The following is a 25556-nucleotide window of genomic DNA, read 5'->3' as shown; positions in this document are numbered from 1 at the left end:
CTTGTCATTTACAAGTCGTCGGTAAATATAATTTTCTTGTTAAGAGGTTATTTAATTGAGCTTCTCCTTGGAGGGAAAGAGCATTTTCAGCATATTTAGTTAATGTTTTATTCAATATGCTGATCCTGCATAGGACAAGCAAGTATGGATGGATCTATGGATATTTCACTGGCACAGTCTATATATCCATAAGATCCCCCCCCCCCCAGGACTTGAACCAACAACAACCTGGTTATAAAGGCAGTATCATACAATGAATCCCATACTGGCCCTCTTTGTCCCAGCAGCTTTCACATAAGAGACCCCCCATGGAGGAAGCTTGGGGAGGTATGGGGTTTGCTGGCTCAGAGGACGAGGACGACCCAAGCTGGCCAGCTGGCCGGTGAACATCAGCCGCCTGCAGAAGGTCTCTGCAGCCCAACGAAGGTCCACCACATCAACCCAGCCATGTGGACTCGCAAAGACCATCCCGGCAATCTGCCCCATCCCACTACCACGCTCGTGTTCCTCTGACCACACGCCTGCTTGGAGACACTCTGGGCAAGAGGCATGGCTGCGGTGAAAAGGCAGCTTCCCCGGTGCCCGAGAAGGTCGCAGTCATGCCTGTCCGCTTAATCTCCCTCCAAAATGACAGCCCTGCATCCAATGAACTGGCTGCAGCAAGCTCCGATTGGAGGAGACGTACTTACATCACATGCATGTATGGTAGACTGGACAGGTCAAAACCAGCATCTTAAATTATTAAAATCACATCTGGGTAACTTCGATGCAACTGGCACCTTGAATTACTGAACAATGTCATGGTTTTGCATACATAAGCTAATATGCTGGATGCTGAAATATGAACCTTTCTGACTGAAGCAGGGTGGTGACTTCTAACAGAGCTGTGGCTGCGACATTCTGAACTGGCATGAATATGCACTTGAAGTAAATGACACAGACACAAGTCTTGGCACCTTCGATGGGATTTTCACACTGGAAAGTATCAGAGCCTACTTGTTTTTAAGGCCTGTCTATTTCCGAATTCTCATACACTGGTCTTTTAAAAGCCTGTAATGCCTGTTTTGTTTCGTCTTCTTCTTCGTGTTGTCCTAAGCCGACATCGTGACTTGCAACCTAGTTTGTCGATCACCGGTGTGCCAAAGCGGAGATCGTGTGCGTTTGCTGGACTAGCTCACCGTATCCACTAGATGGCACTGTTTCCACATCACTAAATTGCCGTCCTACTAGTCCTTGAGTTCCGTTTAAAAAGAAAATCGATGTATTTGTTACTTTGCTTGTTTGAGGCAAGATTTGTTTGCAATATTACTTATAAGTGAATATTTGATGTGTGAAAAGACTGATTTTCAATTAATTTAAAAGTGGTTTGAGTGTAAATGTAACTAAGGCAAATGATGTAAACACTTCTAAAAACTTAATAACGTCATTTCCAATAGGCCTACATCCGACCGTATTGTATCTATATTGTCTTTTTTATTACTTTCGAATCAAAAGAGATGCCATTTACGAGCTTAAATTGTCGTTTAACCTTACTTGTGATCTTCTGAAGAACAATACTGTGAAATATGTTGCCTTTCCGAAATATTTTTAAAATATACAGTTTAAAAGTAACTTATAATGGAAGTTAGCAGCTTGACCAAAATCAACACAGAGCTTATAACCCTTACGCTGAATGTAACACCATGTTAGACCAGGCCGATCAGACATGGTATCAGCAGTAACATTGTGGTCTCGTTGCTTTTACTGTTGGGCTCGGACTAATTTAATATATTAAAATACCGCTTTTGTTTTCTGCTATTTAAATCTTATGGATAAATAAAAACAAATCTGCAGGTTGACTGCAATATTGCTTTGCCGTAATTTTCTCTATAAAGCAAATACGCACCATTTCGGTTTGTTTTTAAGATCATAACAGAACAAATTAAATACATCTTAACGTAAACCTTACTTTTCATGGGTTAGGAGGCGTCACGGGAAGAGCTGGATCTAAATTGTCTTTCTGCTAATTTCATAACAACATGAAGTAAGTTTACCTACGACACTGGCAAGGACATGGTCATGCTCGGTCTTCTGGTGTTTCTTGTAGGCTGTCTAGATATTGTTTATAAGAGGATTGCGCCACAAGGAAGGTTAAATAACCTAAAATCACTATTATCCTCTTTATTCAAAGGAAAACTTCGCGTAGCGCAGTCCTGACGCCGCCTTGCGTCAGTGGTCTGTCTGCTGCTGGTAAAATGAATTGATCAAAAGCTGTTAAACATTTACTGCTTCTACCAATGTTGTATTTCCAGCACTGCTGAATGATGGCGATTGTAGGTCATTTTAAAAGTCAGATGAGATATCTTGCTCCAGAGTTATAGCTGTAAACATTGCACTGTTCTTTCGCAAATAGAAAATAAAGAAATTTAATGAAGAATCTGGTTTCTGCATACCAGAATGATTTTGGGAAGCTTGTTTCCTTTTTCACGTAAAGATCGCCGCAATCAAAATACCCTGTTAATTTTAGATAAAGTACAACCAATCGATTTTCTACAAAACTTCCATCCGTCTTCCAGCTTCTTATCCCGCATATGGCCGCATAGGGAACAGGACAGGCGAGCATCCTGGATGGCATGCCTGCTTATCTCAATGCACACATGCACATTTACCATGGGGAATTCAAAGATGTCCAAATGCATGTCTTTAGACTGCGAGTGGAAGCTGGAGTACCAAGCAAACACATGCAGAACATGCAAACGGCCTACACACATAGACGAGGCAGAACTCAAACCACCAGCTGTCGAGATATGAGGTAACAGTACTACCCAGTCAGCCAGCATCTATGACGCTTATGAGTGATGTTTGAGCTTACGAGCAGTCCAGACCTCATAAAATAAGATGGAAAATGAAAGCAATTGGTTTTCTATTTTTCAATTAAAACAACTGAAGCTTCCATTTAAACATTTCTGACGTGCAATTAAAATGTAGTTACAAGAAATAAGAACAATTCTCATTTTCATTTCACATTAACAGGCAATTTTAATGGGTTCTTAGACCTTATGATGTTCACAAAGATGACATACATGAGCAAGCTGGTCCACAAAAGAGTGTCATCAGATGAAGAAAATACACAGAAATCATAAAGGTAATGTAAGATTTAATAAAACAGGCTAAATGTTACAATACCACATTCGGTAAAACTAGTAGAAAAATTTAGACTTTGAGCATTCATTATCCATTCGACAATTTCTTCTTCTTCTTTTTTAGTATTTGAGAGATGGTCATGTGTGGAACTGATGATTCTGATTGGTTAGCTCTGTGTTTCCCAACCCGGTCCTCAGGAACCCCCAGACAGTCCACATTTTTGCTCCCTCACAGCTCCCTACCAAAAACGTGGATCATCTGAGGGTGTCCCCGTGGACACACTGTTGAGACACACTGGGTTAGCTGACTGATTAGCCCTTGACATTAGCCGCCTCTGCTCGACCCCACCCCCCCCACCGCCTTAGTGCTCCATGTTCCACCACTTAAACTCAAAGGGCTCACGCCGAACGTTGGAGCCACAGTGCACTTCTCCCAGTTTCAGGTGGTAGGTGGCGAAGTCGTCCACAAAGATGCAGTTGAGACCCAGTGGCTCCAACAGTGAGCGCATCTTTGCTTCCAGGACACACTGTCCATTCACCTTAGGACCGAATGGTTTGGGGATGCCGAGGTTCTTACCAAGAACGATCATATTCACCTGGGAACAAAGGAAATAAACACCTCAGCTTACTTCAGATATGCAACCTTTCATGCTAAATGAATATATATGACAGTGTTTTTAAAGTAACTATCCCAGACAATTGTGCTCCTCTATGAAGTCGTTCATTATCTCTTAATTAGCACATGGATAAACTTGTTCTTTAGCTGGTTTCCTCACAGGACCTATCAAGATTGGTATAAAGGAAGTGCGTTAAACTTAGAAGGTCTGAGTTAACCGTGGAAACCAGTGGACAGGCAGACCATTCTCAATCTGCTCAGGGAGTCAGTGCAGGGTTCTGGGAGCAGAGGAGGGGTTCACAGGCGGAATCGAGCTCTCACCATATCAGGATAGAAGGCTGCGGCTCGCATTTCCCTTTCGGACACTTTGAAAAGGATGGGAAGATCGATAATGTCTTCCTCCTCCAGGCCCAACTCCCTCTTAAGGACATCTCGATTCCAGTCTATACAGCCCTGTTTACCAAGACAATTATAGCATTAGCTGGGGCCATACATTTATGTAAGGAATAATTGACGACGGGCCGTTGAATTATTAGAAAAATAATGCACACCCGAGGTGGTGATGCGGCCACGACGCGAAGCGAGGTGTGCATTATTTTTCTAATAATTCAACGGTCCGGAGTCAATTAATCCGCTTATACTACGGTTGCCACATCTCAAGACATCGATCAGATGATATATTTCAAGGGATTCGTCCGGTTTTTCTACTTAAATCGCTATTGTGAGTAGGATTATTTCTTCCGCATCTCATCCAACGACTCTTTTGCTAGTTCCAAAACGTCATTAGCTGTTGTTTTTTTGGTGTTTTTCTCCCTCGAGTATGTCTAGCTGTTCTTCGCTGATCGTTTTATGTCTTTTGTTGTTGCCGGCTGCCTTTGATGTCCGCTTCCGTTTATGTTGTTTTTCATCTGGACTGTCTAATACTGCTGCAGCCCAGTTGTTGAAAGTTTCATATTCACCATAAATATAAAAATTTACTTTCGGAAAATCGTCTGTCATGTTGTTGTTTTTGTTAGTCCTGTGTGCTGTATAGGTACTGTATGCTAATTTCCGTTATTACAGTTAACTATGCGAAGTGATATGGAACTGTAATGCGGTCAAGAGAGCTGCCTGGAACTACGTTTGCCGTGCGTTTCCCTGAAAATAATTGCACACCTCAGAACGTTCGTCAGCCAATCAGATTCAAGCATTCAACGGTCCCGTAGTATAAATATCTAATAATGTCATTCTCCAGTAGCGTGTCCTTTTGTCTTCAGTCACAGAAATGTGAGATTTATATGAACTCTCCAAGATCCCAAAACGTGACTGTCACCAGTGATAAATTAATGATACCAGTAACCTATTGCACCAGTTCAATAGCTCATCCATCCATCTTTGATTCCTACTTGTCCAGTACAGAGTAAGTCTAAAAGTCTTCTTTGCATTTCATCCATCCATCCAACCATCTTCCAAATACCTACCCTGGACAGGGTTTGGGTGGGGCTAGAGTCTATCCCAAGCAACAATAAGCACAAGCCAGGGGACAGGATGCAGGGCACATGCATACAATTGCACAGTAAAGCTAACCGGGACATTAGCCCAACCACAGGGACTACAGGAAGAAACCTCCACTATGCAGGGAAGAACATAGTGATGGTCAAATGAAGCTTGATGAACCATTTGCTGTATTTTTTGATCCCACTAGATGGTGCTCTATGTTTGCTTTGAGGCATGCTCTGAGCCCTTTTTTGAACATAGAGCATCATCTAATGCTATCAGAAAATACACAAACGGTTCATGAAGCTTCATTTGGCCATCACTAGAGGAACATGCAACCTCCACATACACAGAGTGAAACTGGAATTCAAACCCCTAACCCTGGAGGTATGAATCCACCACCCTTCTTTAAATTTGCTATATTCAGATATCGTGTTAATTGTTCCAAGTCTGAAGTTGTGATTTCTTACTTGAACGTATCTGTTTTCATCGCGGAAGGTTTCGTCACTCAGGAGGTCATCCACCAAAATTGGTTCTGCTAACTCAAGACCTGGTGAAATTTGAAAAATCAGCTTCACCACAGACTCCTGCAGCAAAGACTAAGATGAGGACAGGAAAAAAAGTCCTGACCCACCGTCAAACTGCTTGGCCTTGCCAAAGCCATTCTTCTGTAATCCTCTGAAGAGTTTGTATGCAGCATCTGGGCTGGCCAGCAGGAGGCGAAAACCCTGGTTACACAGTGATTTATCTTCAGGTCGGGCATCTTATTTCTGCAAGGCACCAATTCTGATTTTTGCTTTGGCCTACCTTCCTGTCAGGAGCTGGGACAAAGGTCATAAACTCGTCCACGTGACCCACGATGAGCCAATCAGAGTAGAGTGCGATGGGCTCCTGAACTTTCTGAGCCCACAGGAAATCTTGGACTACTCTTGTCATGTTGCGACCATGATCCGTTCTAAAGGAGATGGAAATGTAGAGTTACTATAGCCCACGTGCAAACTATCATAATCGGCACTGAGAACTCTAGTGATGTGCAAGGACCCTGGGAAAGCATTTTAGGCAGAGAAAGAGAAGAGATTTACAGAATGCACAGATTTAATGGCAAACGGAAGAAATTTTATCTATTCCTAGGTTAGATACAGTTATGTTTTTGTAAATTCTTTGGAATTATCTGGATTCATTCATTCATTCATCATTCATTCACTCTCCTCAGGGGCACGTCAGTCATTCCATTTGTTACAATTCACCACCAGCTCAATTGATTAACTCAGTTAGTTAAATAACTCAATGAGGTATTGATTAGCCAAACAAGGTGGGGATGTCGTCTAGTTAAAAAAATACATGGAAGGCTGCTGCAAACACTGGGGTGTGTTTAAGAGAGGTTTGGGAACAGCTTAGCTAACACAGTTTGCCAGACATAATATCGTAGTTTTACACCAACAATGAGATCATTTAAACATTTCCGTTCACTGTATATATATTTATAGTGTGTGTATAGCTGAATGACTGTCACTTATATAACTGAAAGCGACAGTGTGTTTCAAACTGCTCTGAGGGACTCCGTAATCCGAGACACTAAAGTGGCGCCGTGACTCATGGCCACACATGGAAGTTTCCAGATCCTGTCTGTAACCCAGCACACCACAGACGCTGACAGGGCCTCCGACAAGGGATTCGCCAGCAGGCTTTTCCCTCCCCAGGACTCCCGAGACTGTTAGCACCGCACTCACGTGGGAAACGCCACTCCGATGATGATCCTGCCCAGCGGGTAGCTCTTCCCATTCACCGTGACTGGGGGACTGACCTCCAGGTTGCCAAAAGAGTCCAGGCTGCTCACTTCCTCATCTTGGGGCTCTCTGGTCACATAACCAAAGTCTGGGCCCTGGGGTTGTGTTAGGACACCGGACTCAGGCAGAAGAAAAGTTTTGGAAACATACTTGGGTGGATACGGAGGTGCCGTGTACAAATGAGATCATGGCCAATATATATTGGGCTATGCTGAAAATTATAGGTGGCAAATAGCCCAGAACTGCACAAGCATTTCCTACCAGTAGAACATTGTATGGGAAATCTTGGAGTTCCCTGTCACGTGGGGAGTCCAGCACCACTGGGAAGCGCTGGTGAGGAGAGTCTATGTAGCCGAATTCTACCTCGTCCTGCGTAAGAGACGGAGCGGACTTAATGATTCCGGGGCAATTTATTGAGGCATGGACGCCCCGCCACCATGGCGTTCAGTTACCTGCATCCAGCGGTCCCCGCGGTTCATGTACTCGTAGCACACGGTCATCTTGCAGGCACTCCGGGCAACCAGATCCTTGAAGCTCCTCAGGAACTTATTGTTGTCCTTCACACTGTCAGTGAAATTCCGATTGTGTGCTTTGGTCATCTCAATTATCAATGTCAACCGCATCATCTTAATCATCACTCTCATCGTTCTTTGCCAGTCTCACCTGCACACGAATACCTCCACAGGTTTGAGAGTGTTGGGCGTCATGATCCAGGGAGCGACTCGGAACACTACCTTATCGGTGAAGATAGGCGTCTCCGGGAAATCCTGTGCAAAAATACAAGTCATGTCGGCGGAGGTACCCTGAGAGAAAGCCATGGGTGCAGCGGCACAGGGAGACAGCAGGGGTCAGTGTTAGCCAATCAGTCACTCTGAACCATAGAGCTCATGTCACAGTATGTAACTCACAGGCTTGAGAACAAACTTATCTTCCAATAGGGGAAGGCGTTCTTAATGACTCGTTTAATCGCAGTCATAATACACAGAGGCGGTCCCTATATAGGGTCCCTCTATATTTTGTCCCAGCCACCCTGAAAAATATTTTTTGTAAAACCAGTTAGTGATTTGTCTATTTGTTTCCTGTTTTTGTATATATTTTGTATCCTCTGCCCAGCAAATTTAATCGTGGGGACCTCCCCCAGTTGGCAAATATAATCGTGGGGGAACATCCCCCCCCCATTTGCAAATGTAACCGTGGGTGATCCAGGGGGTGAGGGATCAAATCCTAGGTCTGCCCCCAATAATATATAATACTATAAATTATCATCTGTAGAAGACATTAATCAGGACTAATTATACTAATTTTATAGCAGCAGTGATTTTATAAATAACAGTATGTTGACTTAGGGCTTATGAGTTGTTTGGCGCATGGCAGAGGGCTGATCCTCAGCCCCCCCACCCAGTGTGAGGGCATGCTGTGAGCTGACCTGGCTGCAGGGCTCCAGCAGGCTGAGGGACACCGTCACCAGGCCGTCAAAGTCCCTGTCTGGAAACCGCAGACCCTCCACATAGAAATCCAGCTCACCGGTGCCCTTGTACGGCACCTCCCGAGACAGAACGTCATGGCTTAGAACCACAGGGAACTCCCTGATGAAGTTCTTCAGCAAGTTGTCTAAAATGGACACACGGGGATATTTTTTTTAGTTTTCCTCTTTTTTACATAAATTTTTTGGCAATTACTTTTTTTGTCAAAAATGTAAGACAGCAATCCAGAATCTGGGATGTACTAAGTCTGGGGAACATACAATTACAGTTTTCTGCTAAGAACATTTCATTCGTAATGATCAACTGGAGCTTTTTGGTGATAAAATATTCAGGGCTATTGTAGAGTGAAGATTTCAGGGACATCAGGCTTACTGAAAAAGCTCTGGCTTGTGCCCCCCTGGCGCCGGAACACTCTGATTCTCTCGCTGTCGCTCTTGTTGATGTGCATAACCAGCTTGTAGCCCTTTGGGAGCTGGTCTGGCCCACTGGTACGAAGAATCATGCGGGACATGTCCTTCAGGTCTGGGAAGTGATCACATGACAACAGAGTCCCCATCAGAAACTTGCTTGGGTCCCACAGATGCATCAAAGTACAACCATTTCCTTAAGCGAAAGTACCAATCGAAAGCCTACATACATGCGATTTTACTGCATTTGTCTTTATTTTAGCTGTTATTCAGCCTGTAGAGAAAGGCCTCGTGGATGAAGTAATACATATCAGATATTGCGGTTACAAAGAGAAGTGTTCATCATCTCAAGACTTTCTCAGATTTTATAATAACTTCCTTTTTCCTTTTGCTTCAATGACAACATCGCAGACTCATGGCATTCGTTCAACCAGCTTCCAGATGTAGCCACCTGGAATGCTTCTCCAGTGGTCCTGCACAAGTTTACACAAGTTCCGGGCACAAGTTGGCTACCTTGCTCTTACTGTGCAATCCAACTCATCCCAAACCAGCTCTATAGGGTTTAGGTCAGGGGATCGTGGGGGTCAGGTCATCTGTCGTGGCACTCGCTGTCTTTCCTTTTTCACAAGATAATACTTACTACAAAGGTGTGATTAGATTTTTGACTGGTACTATATATACACCACAATTACTCTAAAATATACTACAATGTACTCAAGCTAGTTGACTCACTAAAATCCAATATAATAAGTGAAAACAAAAAATATGCTGATGAGTATAGTGACTAAGTACCAAATAAGATATAGTCAAATATTTATCGAAGCTGTAATGCTTAGCCCGCTGTCGTTAATTTCCCTGTGGTTAAAAACAGGGCCTCCGCTGTGCTAAGGTTAGCCCTAGCACCCTGGGTTATCTCAGGACAGCAGGATAAACACTGTCGCGTAACACGGCAAAACATTCCCCGCAGCCTTCTGTGAATGCGGGCCGTTTCCTCTTGAAACGTTCGTGCTGGATGAAGGCCAACATGGTGCTGTAAGCTCACGCATGATGACTGACTCGCGTTTAAGCTGCGCAGTCTCAGGCATATGAAGCTTTTCAAAACGCGTTGCAGTTCAAGTGACTCCCTCAAGTCAGTGAAAAATTAAACCAGGAAGAAGTTAGGACCAAAAAAAGTCAAACACCACAACTTCAAGAACATTCCAACATGGCTCACCTGAGACCTTTGTTACCTCCTCCCTTTCGAGGTCCAGTTGTTTATTGTATACGGACTCGGAGTCACAGTTGACCAGGAGAATGGCCCCGTGTCCCTTGGGACCCCACTTCCAGGAGCCCTGCGATCGAGAACAGCGATGCTGAGACCACAGCCGAGATCCCCTGGAAAGGCTGGGTGGCCGACATCAGCGGCCACCCAGCCACTGATTAGGTTCAGAAGATGTTTGACTGGTTTGCTGATGTGCTGTTGTTTTACAGGACAGAACGTCCCCCCCCTCAATGAAAATGTGCCTTGTACTCCCCTCTAAAACACTGCACACATAAGTACAGAGTGAAGTACAGGAAAGTGAACTGTATCAGGCGGGACCACAGCCGCCCTGCACTGTCACTTTTCACCATCCTCCCATCTGGGAAGCCACTAAAGTGCATTCGGACGCGTACCTCCAGGTTCAGGAACAGTTTCTACCAAACTGCAATCAGACTCATGAACAATCAGTAGCCTTGTGTCACCTCCGCTGCTACCCATACATATACTTCTGTCTCTGTCTCTATTTATTCCTGGGATTCTGGCCTTATTTATTTATTTACTCATTGTCTTGTTGTCTATGTTCACTGTCTGCAGGAGCACATGCAAGCAAGCATTTCATTGTACATGGTACCCGTACTTGTACACAAGACAGTAAAGAATTGAATTGAAGTTTCCTGTTGGGATATATGCACGTGTGTGTGTGCGCGCGCGCGTGTGTGTGTGTGTGTGATGAATGTGTGTATATGTATGTGTCCTGATATTTTCTCCCTGCACCTCATTAACATTTTTAAATTTTACATTTAGTACCTAACAAGAACATTAACACCACCAGGGGTCGTACATGAACCCTTATGAATTATAGCAGTTTAAAATGCATCTAATGAAAAAGTTATTTTCATTACTTGATTATTGGCATATTAGTGGACTCCATAACACTTCCAATCAATTATCTTAAACCAAACCAGTGTTTGGTGCGAAATAATAAAATATCACACCACCGGCTTGTGAACACAGTCTTTGTGCTGGGTCATACTTCACCCCATCCATCTCCCAGGACAGAGGACACAGTGCTTACAGTAGTGCCCACTGACATTCTCCGGCCGCGTACGCCAGACGCCTTTCACAAAGGGCCGGAACAAAGCCCACCTTGTTCGGGTTATTCTTCTCCACGACGCCATCCCGGTCCGCATCCACATCCAGCGAGATACCTGAGAAATCAGAAAAGAATCACGTTCAGACAAAACATACAGATGCCAGACGACATCCTCCACCGAACGGGAGAGAAAGCAAACAAGAGGAAAATTAGAACAGATGAAGATAACGATTACTTTACAACGAACCTAAAATCATTCACTTTATATTCCTGTGATGAACAGTGCAGTCAACTTCATTAAATATATAGCCATTTTCTTATAATTCTTATTTAATATTTATCCTTCCTACTAAAAACTAGTGATGAATGTGAAGCTCCATGAACCATCTGCTGTATTTTTTGACCCCACTAGATGGTGCTCTTGGTTTACTTTGAGGCATGCTTTGAGCCCTTTTGAAGATAGCGCACCATCAAGTGCTGCCAGAAAATATAGCAAACGATTCATGAAGCTTCATCTGGCCATCACTACTAAAAATTTAGTTTTTTTCCCTTTTATATTATATATAAAAATGTATTTTAATAAATAGTAAAAATAAATCCCTGGTTTTCGAGAGTCAGGGTAGCGTGAAAAGTGACGTGGCTTGTGACTTATAAGAACATAAGAACATAAGAAATTTACAAACGAGAGGAGGCCATTCGGCCCATCAAGCTCGTTTGGGGAGAACTTAGCTAATAGCTCAGAGTTGTTAAAATCTTATCTAGCTCTGATTTAAAGGAACCCATGGTTTTAGCTTCCACTACAATAGCAGGAAGACTATTCCATACTCTGACTACACGCTGTGTAAAGAAATGCTTCCTCAAATTTGTTTTAAAATGTTCTCCCGCTAATTTCCACTTATGAGGGGTTTTTGGACAGTTTTTCAGGCATGACTTGTCTGTGGCCCTCTTTGGCTTATTTTATTATCAGACTGGGTCCTCCTCCCAGGCATGTTCTCCTAAATGATCGCTTACCGATGGCGGTGAGGTGGACGATGGCTGTCGCCAGCACCTCCGTCTTCTCTCCATAATACCTGACGGACAGCTGCGGGGTTGGGGAAAGGAGGGGAAGGAGGTGAAGGAGGTGAAGGAGGTGAAGGATGCCATCCAGCCTGGTCAGCCAGAGACCCAAACAAGGCTTCCACCCTCACTAGCTAAGGCTGAATATTTACAGACAAACAGATGCTATCTGCACACACACACACACACCACAGCATGTAATCAGCCTCCAGCCAGTCAGCTTCTCTGACCATGAATCCTACATCAGCATACTGGGAGCTGCGTGGCACTGGACAGACAGATGACTGAAGGAAACCGACAGAAGAAATTTAAAGGAAAAGCTGGTGGGGAGGACCTACAGATTTTTATGCTTTTATGCACTTCAGTTATAACAGCATGCTTGCCTTCAGATTACGCACCTGTGTCTTTAACAACTATGCCACCAATCTGCTGCGCGTGAATGCAATTGCTTTTAAGATTCATGTTAGCTAAACTGGGAAACAAACCAAGGCTATGGGAGTGTTTTGAAGACATCATGTGGACAAAAATATTGGGACACCGGGCCGTTACACCGACAGGAACTTCTATGACATCCCATTATAGATCCATAGGCATCAGTATGGAGCTGGTCCCCCCTTTGCAGCTATAACAGCTGCCACTCTTCTGGGGAGACTTTCCACAAGATTTTGCGATTTTTCTGTGGAAATTTTCGCCCATTCATTCAGAAGAGCATTTGTGATGTCAGGCAGTCATGTTGGACGTGAAGGCCTGGCTCGCAATCTCCTCCTAGCTCATCCCAAAGGTGTTCAATGGGGTTGAGGTCAGGGCTCCGTGCAGGCCAGTCAAGTTCTTCCACATCAAACTCACCAAACCACGTCTTTATGGACCTTGCATTGTGCAGTAGGGCACAGCCATGCTCGAACACAAAAGGGTCGTCCCCAAACCGTTCCCATAAAGTCGGAAGCATAGAATTGTCCGAACTGTCTTGGTACAGTATGCTGAATAATTAAGAGTTCCCTTCACTGGAACTAAGGGGCCCAGCCCAACCCCCAAAAAACAACCCCACACCATTATCCCTCCTTTACCAAACTTTACATTTGGTACAGCACAATCAGTCAGGTGACATTTTCCTGAAAAAGTGTGATTTATCACTCCACAAAACACGTTTCCAGTGCTCCAGAGTGCAGTGGCAGTGTGCTTTACACCACTCCATCCGATCCTCTTGGTGATGTGAGACTTGCATGCAGCCGCTTGGCCATGGAAGCCCATTCCATAAAGCTCTCGGTGCACAGATTTTGTACTGGAGTTAATGATCAGAGGAACTTCGGAATGTTGCAGTTATTGAGTCAACAGAGCATTGGTGACTTTTACACACTATGTGCCTCAGCACTGGGTGACCCCCTCTGGTACATTATGTGGTTTTCCACTTCGTGGCTGAGTTTCTGTTGTTCCTAAATGCTTCCATCTTGCAATAATACCACTAACAGTTAACCGCAGGAAATCTAGCAGGGAAGAAATTTCACAAACTGACTTATTGCAAAGGTGCCATCCTGTGTAAGCACAACACTTGAATTCACTGAGCTCACCAGAATGACACATTCTTTCGCAAATATTTGCAAACTTGACTACATGGCTATGCGCTTGATTTTATACACCTGTGGCAATGGCTCTGAATAAAACGCTTGAATTGAGAGGTGTTTCCCAATACTTTTGTCTATATAGTGTGTATATATATCTCAGGTATGTATAAATATGTGTGTCTGTGTGGCCCACCTTACCTTACTCTCATTGGCCTGTTTGCTGACCGTGTCCATGGTGAACAACAGGGTAGACATCTTGACAAGGGGCTGTGTAGGCAAGCTGCCATCACTGGGTCTGGGCTCTATCTTGTACTGCACTGTAGGGCTGCACTGCACAGAGAAGCTTTTGGCACCAGGCGGGGCACTCCTGCAAGGAAAGAAAGTGCAACCCCCCCATTCCCAGTCATGGTTACTGTCACATAGTTCCTATCGGAGAGAATCCAGCAGAAATATGGACTAGCCCAGTGCCCTGCCACTGTCTGTATTTAGACTAAGACCATGATATGCCAGTTTATTTAAAGACAGCACTTATGTTTGTGTCAGTCTACTGTTACAGCATTTACAGAACCCTAGTTACAGAACCTTAGGGACGACTTGAAAATGGCGCTTACCTCTGCGGATAAGTATGGATTATACCATTTCACTTCTTTTCATTTTCATTTCAACAGGCCTAATTACGGTACCCAGCACGGGAGGTATTTGCCTGTAAGAGTCCCGTGGGGCCGTGTCTACTTGGAGACGGAGAATGAAAATCTTCAACTGGGGATCCAGCGAGGAACGACCAGAACAACCAATGAAAATGCAGTGACCATTTTTAGGAAAATTGTGATAGAGAGAAGGTGCATCAGATTTTAACATAACCTGATAAAATTGAATTTTTAGGACACAAATTCAAGAAATAATTTTAAAGTTAATGTGCAACAGATGGAGATGTTGACGTCAGAAGGTACATCAACCGCCAACCATACGGCCGAAACCACACCCTTATAAGGAGAGCGACGAGTTCATTTTAATCGTTCATTTAACCTTAAATTCTAAAACACAATAAAACCTAACATCTTATACATTTCGCAATTATAAACGTAGCAGGGTTGCAGGAACTAGCTATAGATTTAGCTAAATTTGCTTTTATTTATACCACTATTTCCAAACGTCACTGAAATATATGGGGTGTGTATCCTTTATGTAGTAACATTTCCAGTCTGACACAATCGTATGAAATCTAAATCATTTGTCTGTTTTCGCAAATTAGGAAGTGCAAAGCAACCTGTGTAAACATCGAAGTTGCGAAAATGACAGCGCCTGCGGCGACTGTTTGACAGTTATCGGCGTTCGGCGCACGCTAATGCAAAAACATTTACCTAACTAATGGACTTCATAGGCATTTAATTAATCACATGCATATCCATCAACCAAAGCTGTATCTGCATTAAAAGCGGGGTCGATGTCGACTTTCTTAAACGTGGAAAGCAGTGTCAGGTTTCTGGCAGTCGGCGTAAGCATCGTATCTACAGTATATAGGCTGACACTAGTAAAAGGGAAACAAACCAGACGCTCGTGTCTGGAAGCAATATGAAGTAAATGCAAACGACCTCACACGGCACAATGAACTTCACATCTAGCTGTGAATACAAGCGCCATCCATCAAAATAATAATCATAGCAACAATTTAACGAAAACTAAGCCTGATTCATGCGAATTCCAGGCAATTTCTCTCTTCAGAAGCACAAAAAGTCGACAAGCAGAGGTGAACAAAAGCGCTGGACATATTTTATTACACATTCCAGCGTCTGGGTTGAACTGGTTGAGATGAACAATGGCAAATTGTAGAATCACTGAATAATACATCATTGTATGCTGCTGCTGGATTTCTGTGCGTGGTGTTTATGTGACTAAAAGGAAATTATACAGGAACAGTACTAAAAGGTATTTGACACAGGCTTAAATAATCCGAATAAGCACGCTGGAGCACTTCATCTTCGTGATCTTCAGACACGGTTAAAAACCTAGACAAATTACTGGAAAGCTGTGCAGAAAAAAGCCTTTAACTGCTCGCAAAGCAGGAGTAGATTCTATGGCGGCACGCAACCATATGCCAGCAATATATCAGATATATCACCGTAACAACAGAATAGGCTGTCAATATATATTTACGTATATTGCGCACAAAGTCTGAATTAATAATTCGTTCGAAGCACTTGCTCATACATTTCGATACATTTCATTATTGTTCAATTAACATATAGATATAGGCAGTAGGGGAGGGGGGCAGGACACTGCCCAGGGCACAGGAGGGACACACTAGACGGGCTGCTTATTAACACTAGCAAACTGGAGACTCCACATAAATGCATGTCTTTGGACTGCAACAGAAAATTACTGAAAAAGGATAGCCTAATAAAAATTAAAACAATCTTCTCATGTTTGATTATGCAATAACTTTGAAGTACATGTCATAAATAAAAGTACCTTGAAGTTAATAACAGCGTATTAGTGACAACCCATGGCATTTCTTTCTACGTTTTCACTTGTTTCCTTTTGTCTTTAATGCATTTCCGGTTGTAAATGACCTTAGATATACATAACGGCGACGAATTTTATTAAACGGGCATATCCGAATACAAGACTATATTCGTGATGCGAATCTGACACATGCATGTACAGCCCATTTCCCCGTGCACTTTCTAAATCGATGCAACTAAACATCACGATCACTATCTGTTGTAACTGTATTGCCAGCAGTTTGTACCTTTGCAATCCGACTGTCAGCTCCCTTCCGACTACACACACGACTTGCACGGACTTCCCGTATTCGAGTCGAAGCGTTCGAGGGTGGTTCATTGTTACAGCTTCAACAAAGTCCGTCCACTTGTATAAGCGTGTCTCTTCCCTTCAGCCCTGGCTACTGCCGGGGACTCGCGTTATTGACAGGGGGGTCGGTCTCAGGCAGCAACAGGTGAGTCCGTCCTGCCCTCCCCCCGAAGCGTTGATTGGACCGTTTCAGATGCAGTCAAATTATTTGGTCACTAGAGGCCAGTGTAACACACAAAAACGTGTGTACTTGAGACACACAGTGTTGCCAACTTAGCGATTTTGTCGCTTTAGTTAGCGAGTTTTTAGACCCCTCTAGTGACTCGTTTTCAAAAAAGCGACTAGCGACAAATCTAGCGACTTTTTCTGATGTTACTGGAGACTTTTGGAGACTCTGACGTGAAAGCACGTATCGTCCTTACTCTTCTCACAGGGCAGCGGGTGCTGCCGTGAGCTCCCGTCCCAAAGCACTCACAGGTGGCCAGTCCGCGTGCAGCAGCCCCGCCCAGCTGCAGTCACAGCAGGAGATGCGCATCATTTTCTCACAATGCCATTGACAGTTTTTTCATTTGTCCTTTTTTGATCCGTTTAGATTGTTAATGTAGATTTTATACAAAAAATGCTATGGTTAAAAATGTTAACGGTTCACTTGTTTACTGTGACTTGTACACCTAAAAAAGTAACTCTGCCAGAGTATCTCTTTGGGGTCACTTTTGCCGGTGATATAAACGTATCTATGGAAAAACACTTGTCTCTCCCACGACATTATTCCTCTCTCCTACAGCGTCCATTACAATTAGATTCACATTATGCAAATGAGGCGATGGCGTCATTTAGCGACTTCTAGCGACTTTTGGGACAGCCAATAGCGAGTTTCCTTGCTGAGGAGTTGGCAACAACGGAGACACAATCAGAACTACTTTTTGGGGGGTGGAAAGTACCGATGCTAGTATTTGTTCAAGCAGTGTATTTGCATAGCGTAAGGTATATTTTACTACACCGGTTACCCACGCTTGGGTGACCACCTAATCCATGTCAGGAGGGACACTATGAGCTACTTCAGCTTTTACGAACTACTTTAAAGCTGAAAAGATTCTGTGCTCTGCTAAAATGTTTGGTTAGTTCCTAGATTGAAAGACTCATCCAGCTGTTTCACATTAACATTACTGACACATATGCATGATTATAGGAGACTGACCAATCAGCATACGGCAAGAACCCAGTGCTTAAGTGAAATCCTGCTCCTTTTAATTGAAATGTATGAAATGGTAGTTTACAAATCCTGTTGTAGCTCATAGTGTCCCTCCTGACATGGATTAGGTGGTCACCCTAACCCACGCTAAGAACCAGACGTTAAATCTTTTTTTTTTATCTTTCCCGTCTTTCCACCGCTTATCCAACAAGGGATCGCAAAGTTCTTTTTTTAAACAACTATACTGTCCTCTAACCTTACCTGGACAGGTTCACCTTCAGCTGGGTGCCCAGGACAAATAAAGCGTTGCATACTCTTCCACCCTCCAGTTGCAGTGTCCTTTGAGGCAGGTTTAAGTCGCTTACTGGAGCTTTGGGTTTAATTTGTGGCGGGATGACGACCTCTTTCTGGATGCGCTGCATTGCTACCTTACCGTTCGTGTCTGGCGTACTGAGAGTTCCAGCCAAGCAAACGAGCTTTTCTTTACAGTCCCAGACAAGCGCCAACATGCCTTTGTGTGTATGCGATCCTGGGGCGCCTTTAAGGTCTTTGTTATCTTACTAAATCTCTCCCTTTCTTTTACTTTTTTCTATATGACACGAATAGTTTTGCAAAATGCAGTAATACAGAAAATGTTTGCATCTGTATTAAACATTCAACTTACCTATCCCACCTCAAAGAACAATTAAAGAAATAATGAACTAATTCCTGACATTTTAACGCATGATATAATTTTGGTAAAAACTCCGTGATGTTTATCACGCTTAAACATGGGACTTAATTGATACCTGGGATTCTAATTAAGCTTGATAGTTTGTAAACGCTGTCATAAAAGCCAAACTGGTTTATTTCGTGACAAACTGCATAACACATTGTGTAAAATGTTACAAGATGAATACGATAATTATGCGTTTTTTATATAATGGGGAAAAAAATGCATAGACAGCTCTTCTGCTTTCCCAGATTAAAATCTTCGAAACTTTTTTCCTACAAAGAATATTCTGTTCACACGATTGTATGCCAATAGATAAAAAAAAGACGTTCGAATATTTTAAATATCCACATTGTCCCAAGACCAGAAATCGAAAGCAAATCAACTTTAAAGATGTTCCGTAAAAGTCATACATTTCTTCTATGCAAATTAATGTAGCGAACTTAAAATATGTTGATATTTCCCACGAGTGGCTGTATTTGACGGACTTGGTGTGGAAGCCTGTTTTAAGATAGTGTTTTCTTCTTTTAATTTTTCGAAATTCTGCCGCATACAAGCACGCAGGCATCATTAAATCTTGATACTAACAGAAGAAGCATGTTTCCCATTGTCTCGGATTGGGTGGAAAAAGAATAATTATAAGTTTACAATGGAAAAATATGGAATTTCTGTCATTGTTTTTAGCCTCGAGATGGCTTCAGGCACGCGATTTTAGTTCCATAGTCGCACCCCCTCTCCGCAAACATTATCACCCCACCCCTAACGTCTCGGCAGTTTTAATTGTGGGTGGCATCTCGTATTTCTACAGGGGGCTACAAACCCGAGATTAGCCCACTGGCGCTTCTGTGCACAGTTTTCACGGCATACGCCCATTCTATTGTCACCTTTGCGGAACCCAGAAGGCAAATTGTTGAAACCTTACTGGGGTGTCAAAACTGTAAACAGAATTAATGCCAAATGTAACCTAATAATTGTTCTTCGTCTTTTGCGTGCAAGATGCGTATATGCAACACGCGGTTGCAACAACGCCAATAATGAAAACTTAGAATATTATTTAGGACGCACATAAATGCATTACATAACCACGTGTGCAGTAAGGGTTACAGTGAGCATATTCCAAGCTGGCATGTAAATTCAGAACCCACCGTAGCACTACCAATTACACAATTATGCTACTCACATGAACCACATAGTGAAACAGAAATATTTAAGAGGCTTGATGAAACTTGATTGCTGTTTACCTTTGTTGTGAAACTTACATGTATTTCGATCTGTAATAGTTTTACTTCTGTTTCATTGTGTTTTGTACCTACTGTGTTTAGCAAAGCTAAAAGAAAATATGTAGACAATGAAGCATATTGAGTTTTGTTTTCGTTTGAACTTTCACCATAATAAAAGCATGTATTGTATGTCACCAGTTCTTTGTACAAATTATAACTGCAGCCTTCTAAAACGAGAGACTGCTCCACTAAATCCGCACGTCTAAATTAGCCGCACTGGCTTGGGTTTTGGGTTACAGGATTGTGCCCTGACCTACAGGGTGTGAGGTTTTCCACTTTTTGGACAGATTTTCACCCACAGTCCAATGACATATAGATCAGTTACTTTGAAATGTGTCTATATCCTCTATGAACACTGACCTCTAGACTCATCATCCCACCTAACAGCCAAGGGCAGATTAATAACATACAGGCTTGCCAAGACTGCAGCCTAGACGCCCAGAGTGAGTAGGGCCATCTCTTTTTTTTAATTCTTTTTTTAAAAGTGATCCTCTTCTGGTTGTTTATTTGAGTTTGAGTTGGTGACTGGTTAAACCTGAATGGGGAGACCAATTCTACAAGTGTCTTTTTATACTGTTGTGTACTTTCTGGAAGGTGTATGCGTGGTTTGTTTCTGTTACACGGAGTTGGTCTTTATGAAAAATGCACAGAGGAAAACATTTTAATGGTAAGAACTTGTTTTACATACTTTTGGAATTTGCCCCTCTCTGTAAAGTATGGTCTACGCTATCGATTGTAAATGTGTCGAGTGTGCATTGTGGATGCAGCTGATGCACTGGATCATAGTGTGATGTTTAAACGTTACTGTATTTATTGAACGAGGCCTCTGTTGTGCTCTTTCTGGTGGCTGCATGTGACCGATGTGAAAACGTGGCTTGCAAGTTTGTTGTTCTTCTGATGTGATTGCTGTCTTTTGATACAACATCACATTGTCTTTGACTTGTACAGACTATTTTATAGTTACTAACAGTTAGTAATTTTGTAGTTAATTGCATCATTTTGGGGAGTGGGGGGCAGACGAGTGACCTACGGAAAGTGTAGCCTAGGGGCCTCTAAACTTGATAATCTGGCACCGCTAACATGTAGAGAACGTTCCCAAAACTTTGCCTAACGTTACGTGAAGGTCCTCTCAAAGCTGGCAGAGCAGGTTCTTACTGCAACATTACTTTCCATGTTTTACATTTTAACAAAGGTTCTGTTGAAAAGTATTGTTTTATAATAAAATTTTGTTTGATAAAACTGCTACATACCATGTATCCTTGAATGCCTTTGATGTACGAAGTGACAGTGGTACTCACTGCTTTACCACAGCATTCATTTATTACTACACTATTACTCATAGTAATAGTACCGTACTTTGTGCGGTGGAAAAGCGCCCTTAGTCACCCAAGCAGGTGATCGCTTTATGGGCCCCAATAAAGTGCTGGACCCCTGAATCTTAACTGAATCTTGTTTGACGTTTCCATGAGGGTATTTCTTTAGCCTGTTAAACAACAATAACACAGTTAAGATTAATTAAATGTTCAGGATTGTCTGGAACGCAAAATTCCATATGTAGTAGGCACCTTTATTCAAAGCGACACAGACTCAAGAAATCAGGGTCCGCCAGTCTCTGCAGCAGTGCAGGGGAAGGGCCTTGCCCGAAGGCCCAATGGCGAAATCACTCTGACAGCCATAGAATTTGACCTGGTGATCTTCTGAGCACTAGTACAGTGTCATAACTTGCTGAGCCGCATACAGTATGATGAATGATAATTATCTGGTTCTGTGCAGTCGTTCTTGTAGGTTCATGTCTCTGACATGTAACTGGGTATGAAAGTCATGCATCGAAGAATAGTCATTATCCTGCTTTTTGTTCGAACCAGTCATTTGCACTTGGTGTGATTTGATGCCATAAAATATTAATAGTTTATCATATTAACAATCATAAGCTTGAGTAAACATACTGCATATTGAACTGCATTTATGAAGGTGGGGAATGGGACAAGGGACCCATTGCATTGATATACCCCCAGACTCGCTTGGAGACAGTTTTTAGTCCAGGTCAGGATCTGGCAGTGTTTGTTGTACCATCAGTTCTCTAAATGACTCCCGTTGGTGCACATTCCGATATTCAGCTTCACTGGGAAGCTGAAGCAGTCGTCCCCCCTCCCTTCTTTGGCACCTCTGAAAGGAACGATGAACAATAACTATGTTGCTGCCATTAAACCAACAAGGAAAACACTGCACACCCGGTAATTTCTATGTTTCTTCCCTTTATTCCATCCTTCTAAGGGTGTATGTATTTGTTCTCTTAGTTTAGTAAATGGTGAGATTGTCATGTATCCAGGCTGGAGTTTTGTTATTTTAAGAGTCTCCAAGTCCTTGTTGGTATCATATTTCAGGGCATTAAGGCCACATTCAATTCAGCTCAGTTTTATTTGTATAGTGCATTTCCACAACATTGCACTTTTTCAAAGCGCTTTACGTTATCCCTGCCCAAGCCCATAGTGAGCAAGTCAGAGGCGACAGCGGCAAGGAAAAACTCCCTAGGAGGAAGAAACCTTGGGAGGGACCAGACTCAAAGGGGGAGCCCTACCTCCAGGAGGCAGAGGAAGTCAAATGAGCAGGATGGCAAAATCCCAATTCGGGGGGCAGGCAGGTGCTGGTGCTGCTTCCGACGGCAGGATGAACAGAGGTACAACGGCAGGCCATACAGGAGGGACGGCACAGGCAGAAGGGCGCGCAGCCCGGAAAGACGGCACAGGTAGTGGAGGCGTCGCAGGGAGCAGGGAAGGCAGGATGTCTTGATAATTTGGGTCTCTCCCGACAGCACACCCAGGAAGGGTAGAGGGAATAAAATGTGCAAGGCTCATCAATTTTCATCAAGGCTATCAATTTTAGATAGCTGCTATATCATTTTCCTGAATTGCTAGATACATTGATACCTTTTGAATAGACAATGTAATACTTAACCACAAGGAAACCACAAGTTTCTTCCAAACAATTTATTCATTAATTTATATTGTTACAGCTCACCTTGTGTGACTGCAGCCTACAAAGGGGAGGCAGGCTACAACAGTAGCTCCTTTGAAATTGTTATTATGATTATTATAAGACCAATTCAAAAATTTTAATGAATATGTTAAAAATACTGGTATTTACGTCAAGAGTCATAGTAAATAATGTGCAGCGATCGAGAGCTGATGTAGTAGGACGCTAGTGAGTGTCACTTTTACTTAGAAAATGTTGTGATTTGATATTTACATTATTATTTTCTGTAGATTACTGTGTGTATATTACAGCACTGTAGCGACTGAATGTCAAGCCCCTCCCCTGTCACCACTAAGCCATTGACTTGTGTCCAGTGGCCCTGGCCCAAATGGCCAACCTGTACAACAACAACACTATTCTTATTATAATGATTAGAATTGTTATATACATATATACTGTATTATTATATTCATGCTTCTCATGTATTAAAACCCATAATAAAATCCAAATATAATCTCCATGACGTCATTCTTAAGAGCCTTTGAGACTTACTGGATTGTTTGAAGTAAAGTACCACACTGACACTGATTGACCTATATTAATGACAAGTTAATGGTTCCGGTTCAACAGCCTGGTGGGTGAAATAGTTGCCTTACACCGTGAGGGTCAGGGGTACAAATCCCACTGTCACTCTTTGCAAGTCCTTCCAAAGACATGCAGTTAGATGAATTCTCTCCCTGAAAGTGCTCGTTGATGGACTGACAATCTGGCCTGGGTCTCCTGCCTCTCTCTGATGCAAGACCTAAATCACTCATAAGTAAGATGGTGAAACAATGTCGCAAGATCAGCACTGATTCAATTCTCAGAATGAAAGCAAAATTCAGCAGTGATTCAACCTTAATCCATGATGTTGATTCACCCGTGAATTAATGTTGAAATACCAGTTGGGTATAGTTATAATTTTTTTGCTTATAGTAGTGGGAGTGGAACATCCAAAAACATGGCTCCTGTAAATATATTAAATGCTTGTATTAATGTGTGTATATAGCCTGGGAATGTAATGACCTTAGAGCCAGTTAAACAAGTTGGAAACTCAAAGAGCTCCAAGGCAGGCAGGCAGCCACGTAGTAAAACTATGATTTTGAACACCCCCCCAAATTTCTCTGCTTGCAGCTTGGCTTGTAGCCAAGTACTAGGATTACCATGTAAAACCCCAACCCAAAATTTGTTCTCACCCACTGGTAAAATTTACCGAAGCACACCTGTTGGTAGAGTTCCTGCGATTAAAAATCAACGTGGGAGACAGGCTAAAACACGGACTATATACGCAGAACTGAGGGACGGAATTGCAGAACGGCTGAGAACAATCAGGCATTCACACGAGGTTGATGAGGGGGCGTGGCAGGAGGATCGTGCGAGCAGGTCATGACAGCTATTTGTATATCATTTTGGAAAGTTACATTGAATTTACTAGTAACTGTTGGGTAGGTTAAAACATGAATCGCATTGCTAAATGACCCATACTAAGCATTCGAAACAAAGCTACTGGCACTCATGCTTAACAAAATAACTACTGCAGTGTGCAGTGACAGACACACTGCATAACGTTTCCCTGAACACTTAAATGACTGGAGTCTATCAGTAACAGGCGAACTGTAGTAGCTAACTAATGACATGGATTACTCATTAGGGCTGGGTGATTAAAAGAAACAATCTTTTAATTATAAAATATCAAGATAAATGATAATATCACGTCACACCCCCCCACAAACACACACACACAACCACTGACACATGGTCAGTGAATTGTCAATTTACATCATTAATCAATGCTCTACATCAATTTAGGCATTTATAGTTTTTAAGATCCGAACAGAACAGGCAAACGTGATTGGTCGGGTTGGTGTACAAAAATACAGACAATTTGCATATTTTTGTGGACCAGTAAGGGGCATTTTATTTTCCAGTATGGGGCAGTCTGCACAGCGCATTGGACAAGCTTTTAGAAAGTCATTAACAGCTTAGCCTAGTTCATCTAATAATTGTCAATGGTTCTTTCATTTTCATCTCAAGTTTTGGCTTTAGCCTGTGAAAACTTAAATGAAAGGAGCTGCAAAGCAGGGATTTGTATCTAGGTTATCAAGGCCATCAGCAGTGTCTTCATCTTGTAAGGGCACTAACAATGGAAATGTCTCGTCATGTTTGACCATCCACTTAAACTGGGAAACTCAAAATCTCCACCAGGAAGTTGCACTTGAACAGCTGACATTCTGGTGCTGACTGCCTTTGGTGATGCGACAATGTCTAACTTCGTAATTCACAAGAATGGAGAACACACTATCACTGCAATGGGGAATGATTGTGAAACTGTGCCCTTATGCCCTTCTTATTAACTTCATCGGAAACGTAGGCTGGAAGTTTGAACTGAAAGCCTAATAACAAATCTTTCTGTTGTCTTTTTGTTTTGCCTAAGCCTACTTTCCCGATAAAGGCAATGATCACCAGTTAGTCACTGTCTGATATCAAGTCCGCACCTTTTTTGGACCTCATGGAATAGTGTGTTACTGAGATTCGTGGTGCAAGTTCGACAATCTTTTTGTGCATAATACTAGTATTGTTTTGGGTGCTACAAACATTTTTAACATAATAGCACATGTGGTACTTGGAGAAATGGCTAGCGTGGAGCCCCAAGTGGTAATAACGGGCATTTTATTTGGGTGTGGATTTGGGGAAACACTGCAGCGGAAC

General features: G+C 42.7%; 3 protein-coding genes across 17 annotated transcripts in view; 2 read left to right on the top strand and 1 right to left on the bottom strand.

The window, feature by feature from the left end:
* LOC111852044 (rap1 GTPase-activating protein 1) overlaps positions 1-2437 on the top strand; it is an 87532-nt gene extending 85095 nt beyond the window's left edge. For all 14 annotated transcript variants that reach the window (XM_072715126.1, XM_023827538.2, XM_023827536.2 and 11 more), the window contains one exon: positions 288-2437. The gene's annotated coding sequence lies outside the window, so the exon portion shown is untranslated. The remainder of the gene's footprint in view (positions 1-287) is intronic.
* Positions 2438-2992: 555 nt separating this feature from the next.
* Positions 2993-18307, bottom strand: padi2 (peptidyl arginine deiminase, type II). Of its 2 annotated transcripts, none has more exons than XM_023827551.2 (16): positions 18105-18307; positions 14039-14207; positions 12237-12306; positions 11279-11340; positions 10106-10223; positions 8858-9007; positions 8428-8612; positions 7665-7768; positions 7454-7565; positions 7263-7370; positions 6945-7096; positions 6022-6169; positions 5849-5942; positions 5685-5764; positions 4060-4191; positions 2993-3718 (listed from the first exon to the last, which is right to left on the bottom strand). In XM_023827551.2, exons 1-16 carry the CDS (start codon positions 18263-18265, stop codon positions 3485-3487), a joined length of 2079 nt encoding a protein of 692 aa, XP_023683319.2. In that variant the 5' UTR covers positions 18266-18307; the 3' UTR covers positions 2993-3484. The 2 variants fall into 2 exon arrangements, with proteins under 2 accessions (XP_023683319.2, XP_023683320.2); XM_023827552.2 differs by lacking the exon at positions 18105-18307 and adding an exon at positions 16590-17040.
* Positions 18308-20362: 2055 nt separating this feature from the next.
* Positions 20363-25556, top strand: part of LOC111852041 (membrane-associated guanylate kinase, WW and PDZ domain-containing protein 3-like) — a 103126-nt gene continuing 97932 nt past the window's right edge. The window contains exon 1 of the mRNA XM_023827525.2: positions 20363-20502. Within this exon, the coding sequence (XP_023683293.2) occupies positions 20478-20502 (25 nt within the window). The 5' untranslated portion in view covers positions 20363-20477. The remainder of the gene's footprint in view (positions 20503-25556) is intronic.

Source organism: Paramormyrops kingsleyae, chromosome 8, assembly GCF_048594095.1.
Source record: "Paramormyrops kingsleyae isolate MSU_618 chromosome 8, PKINGS_0.4, whole genome shotgun sequence".
Classification (NCBI taxonomy): Eukaryota; Metazoa; Chordata; class Actinopteri; order Osteoglossiformes; family Mormyridae; genus Paramormyrops; species Paramormyrops kingsleyae.
This window is presented reverse-complemented; position numbering and strand designations above follow the sequence as displayed.

Coding starts and splice junctions, on each gene's coding strand:
- padi2 (XM_023827551.2), bottom strand. CDS start 18,265: ATGCAGCGCATCCAGAAAGAGGTCGTCATCCCGCCACAAATTAAACCC. Junction 14,208..18,104: donor CTGAAGGTGAACCTGTCCAG/GTAAGGTTAGAG, acceptor CTTTCCTTGCAG/GAGTGCCCCGCCTGGTGCCA. Junction 3,719..4,059: donor CAGCCTTCTATCCTGATATG/GTGAGAGCTCGA, acceptor CTTTGTTCCCAG/GTGAATATGATCGTTCTTGG.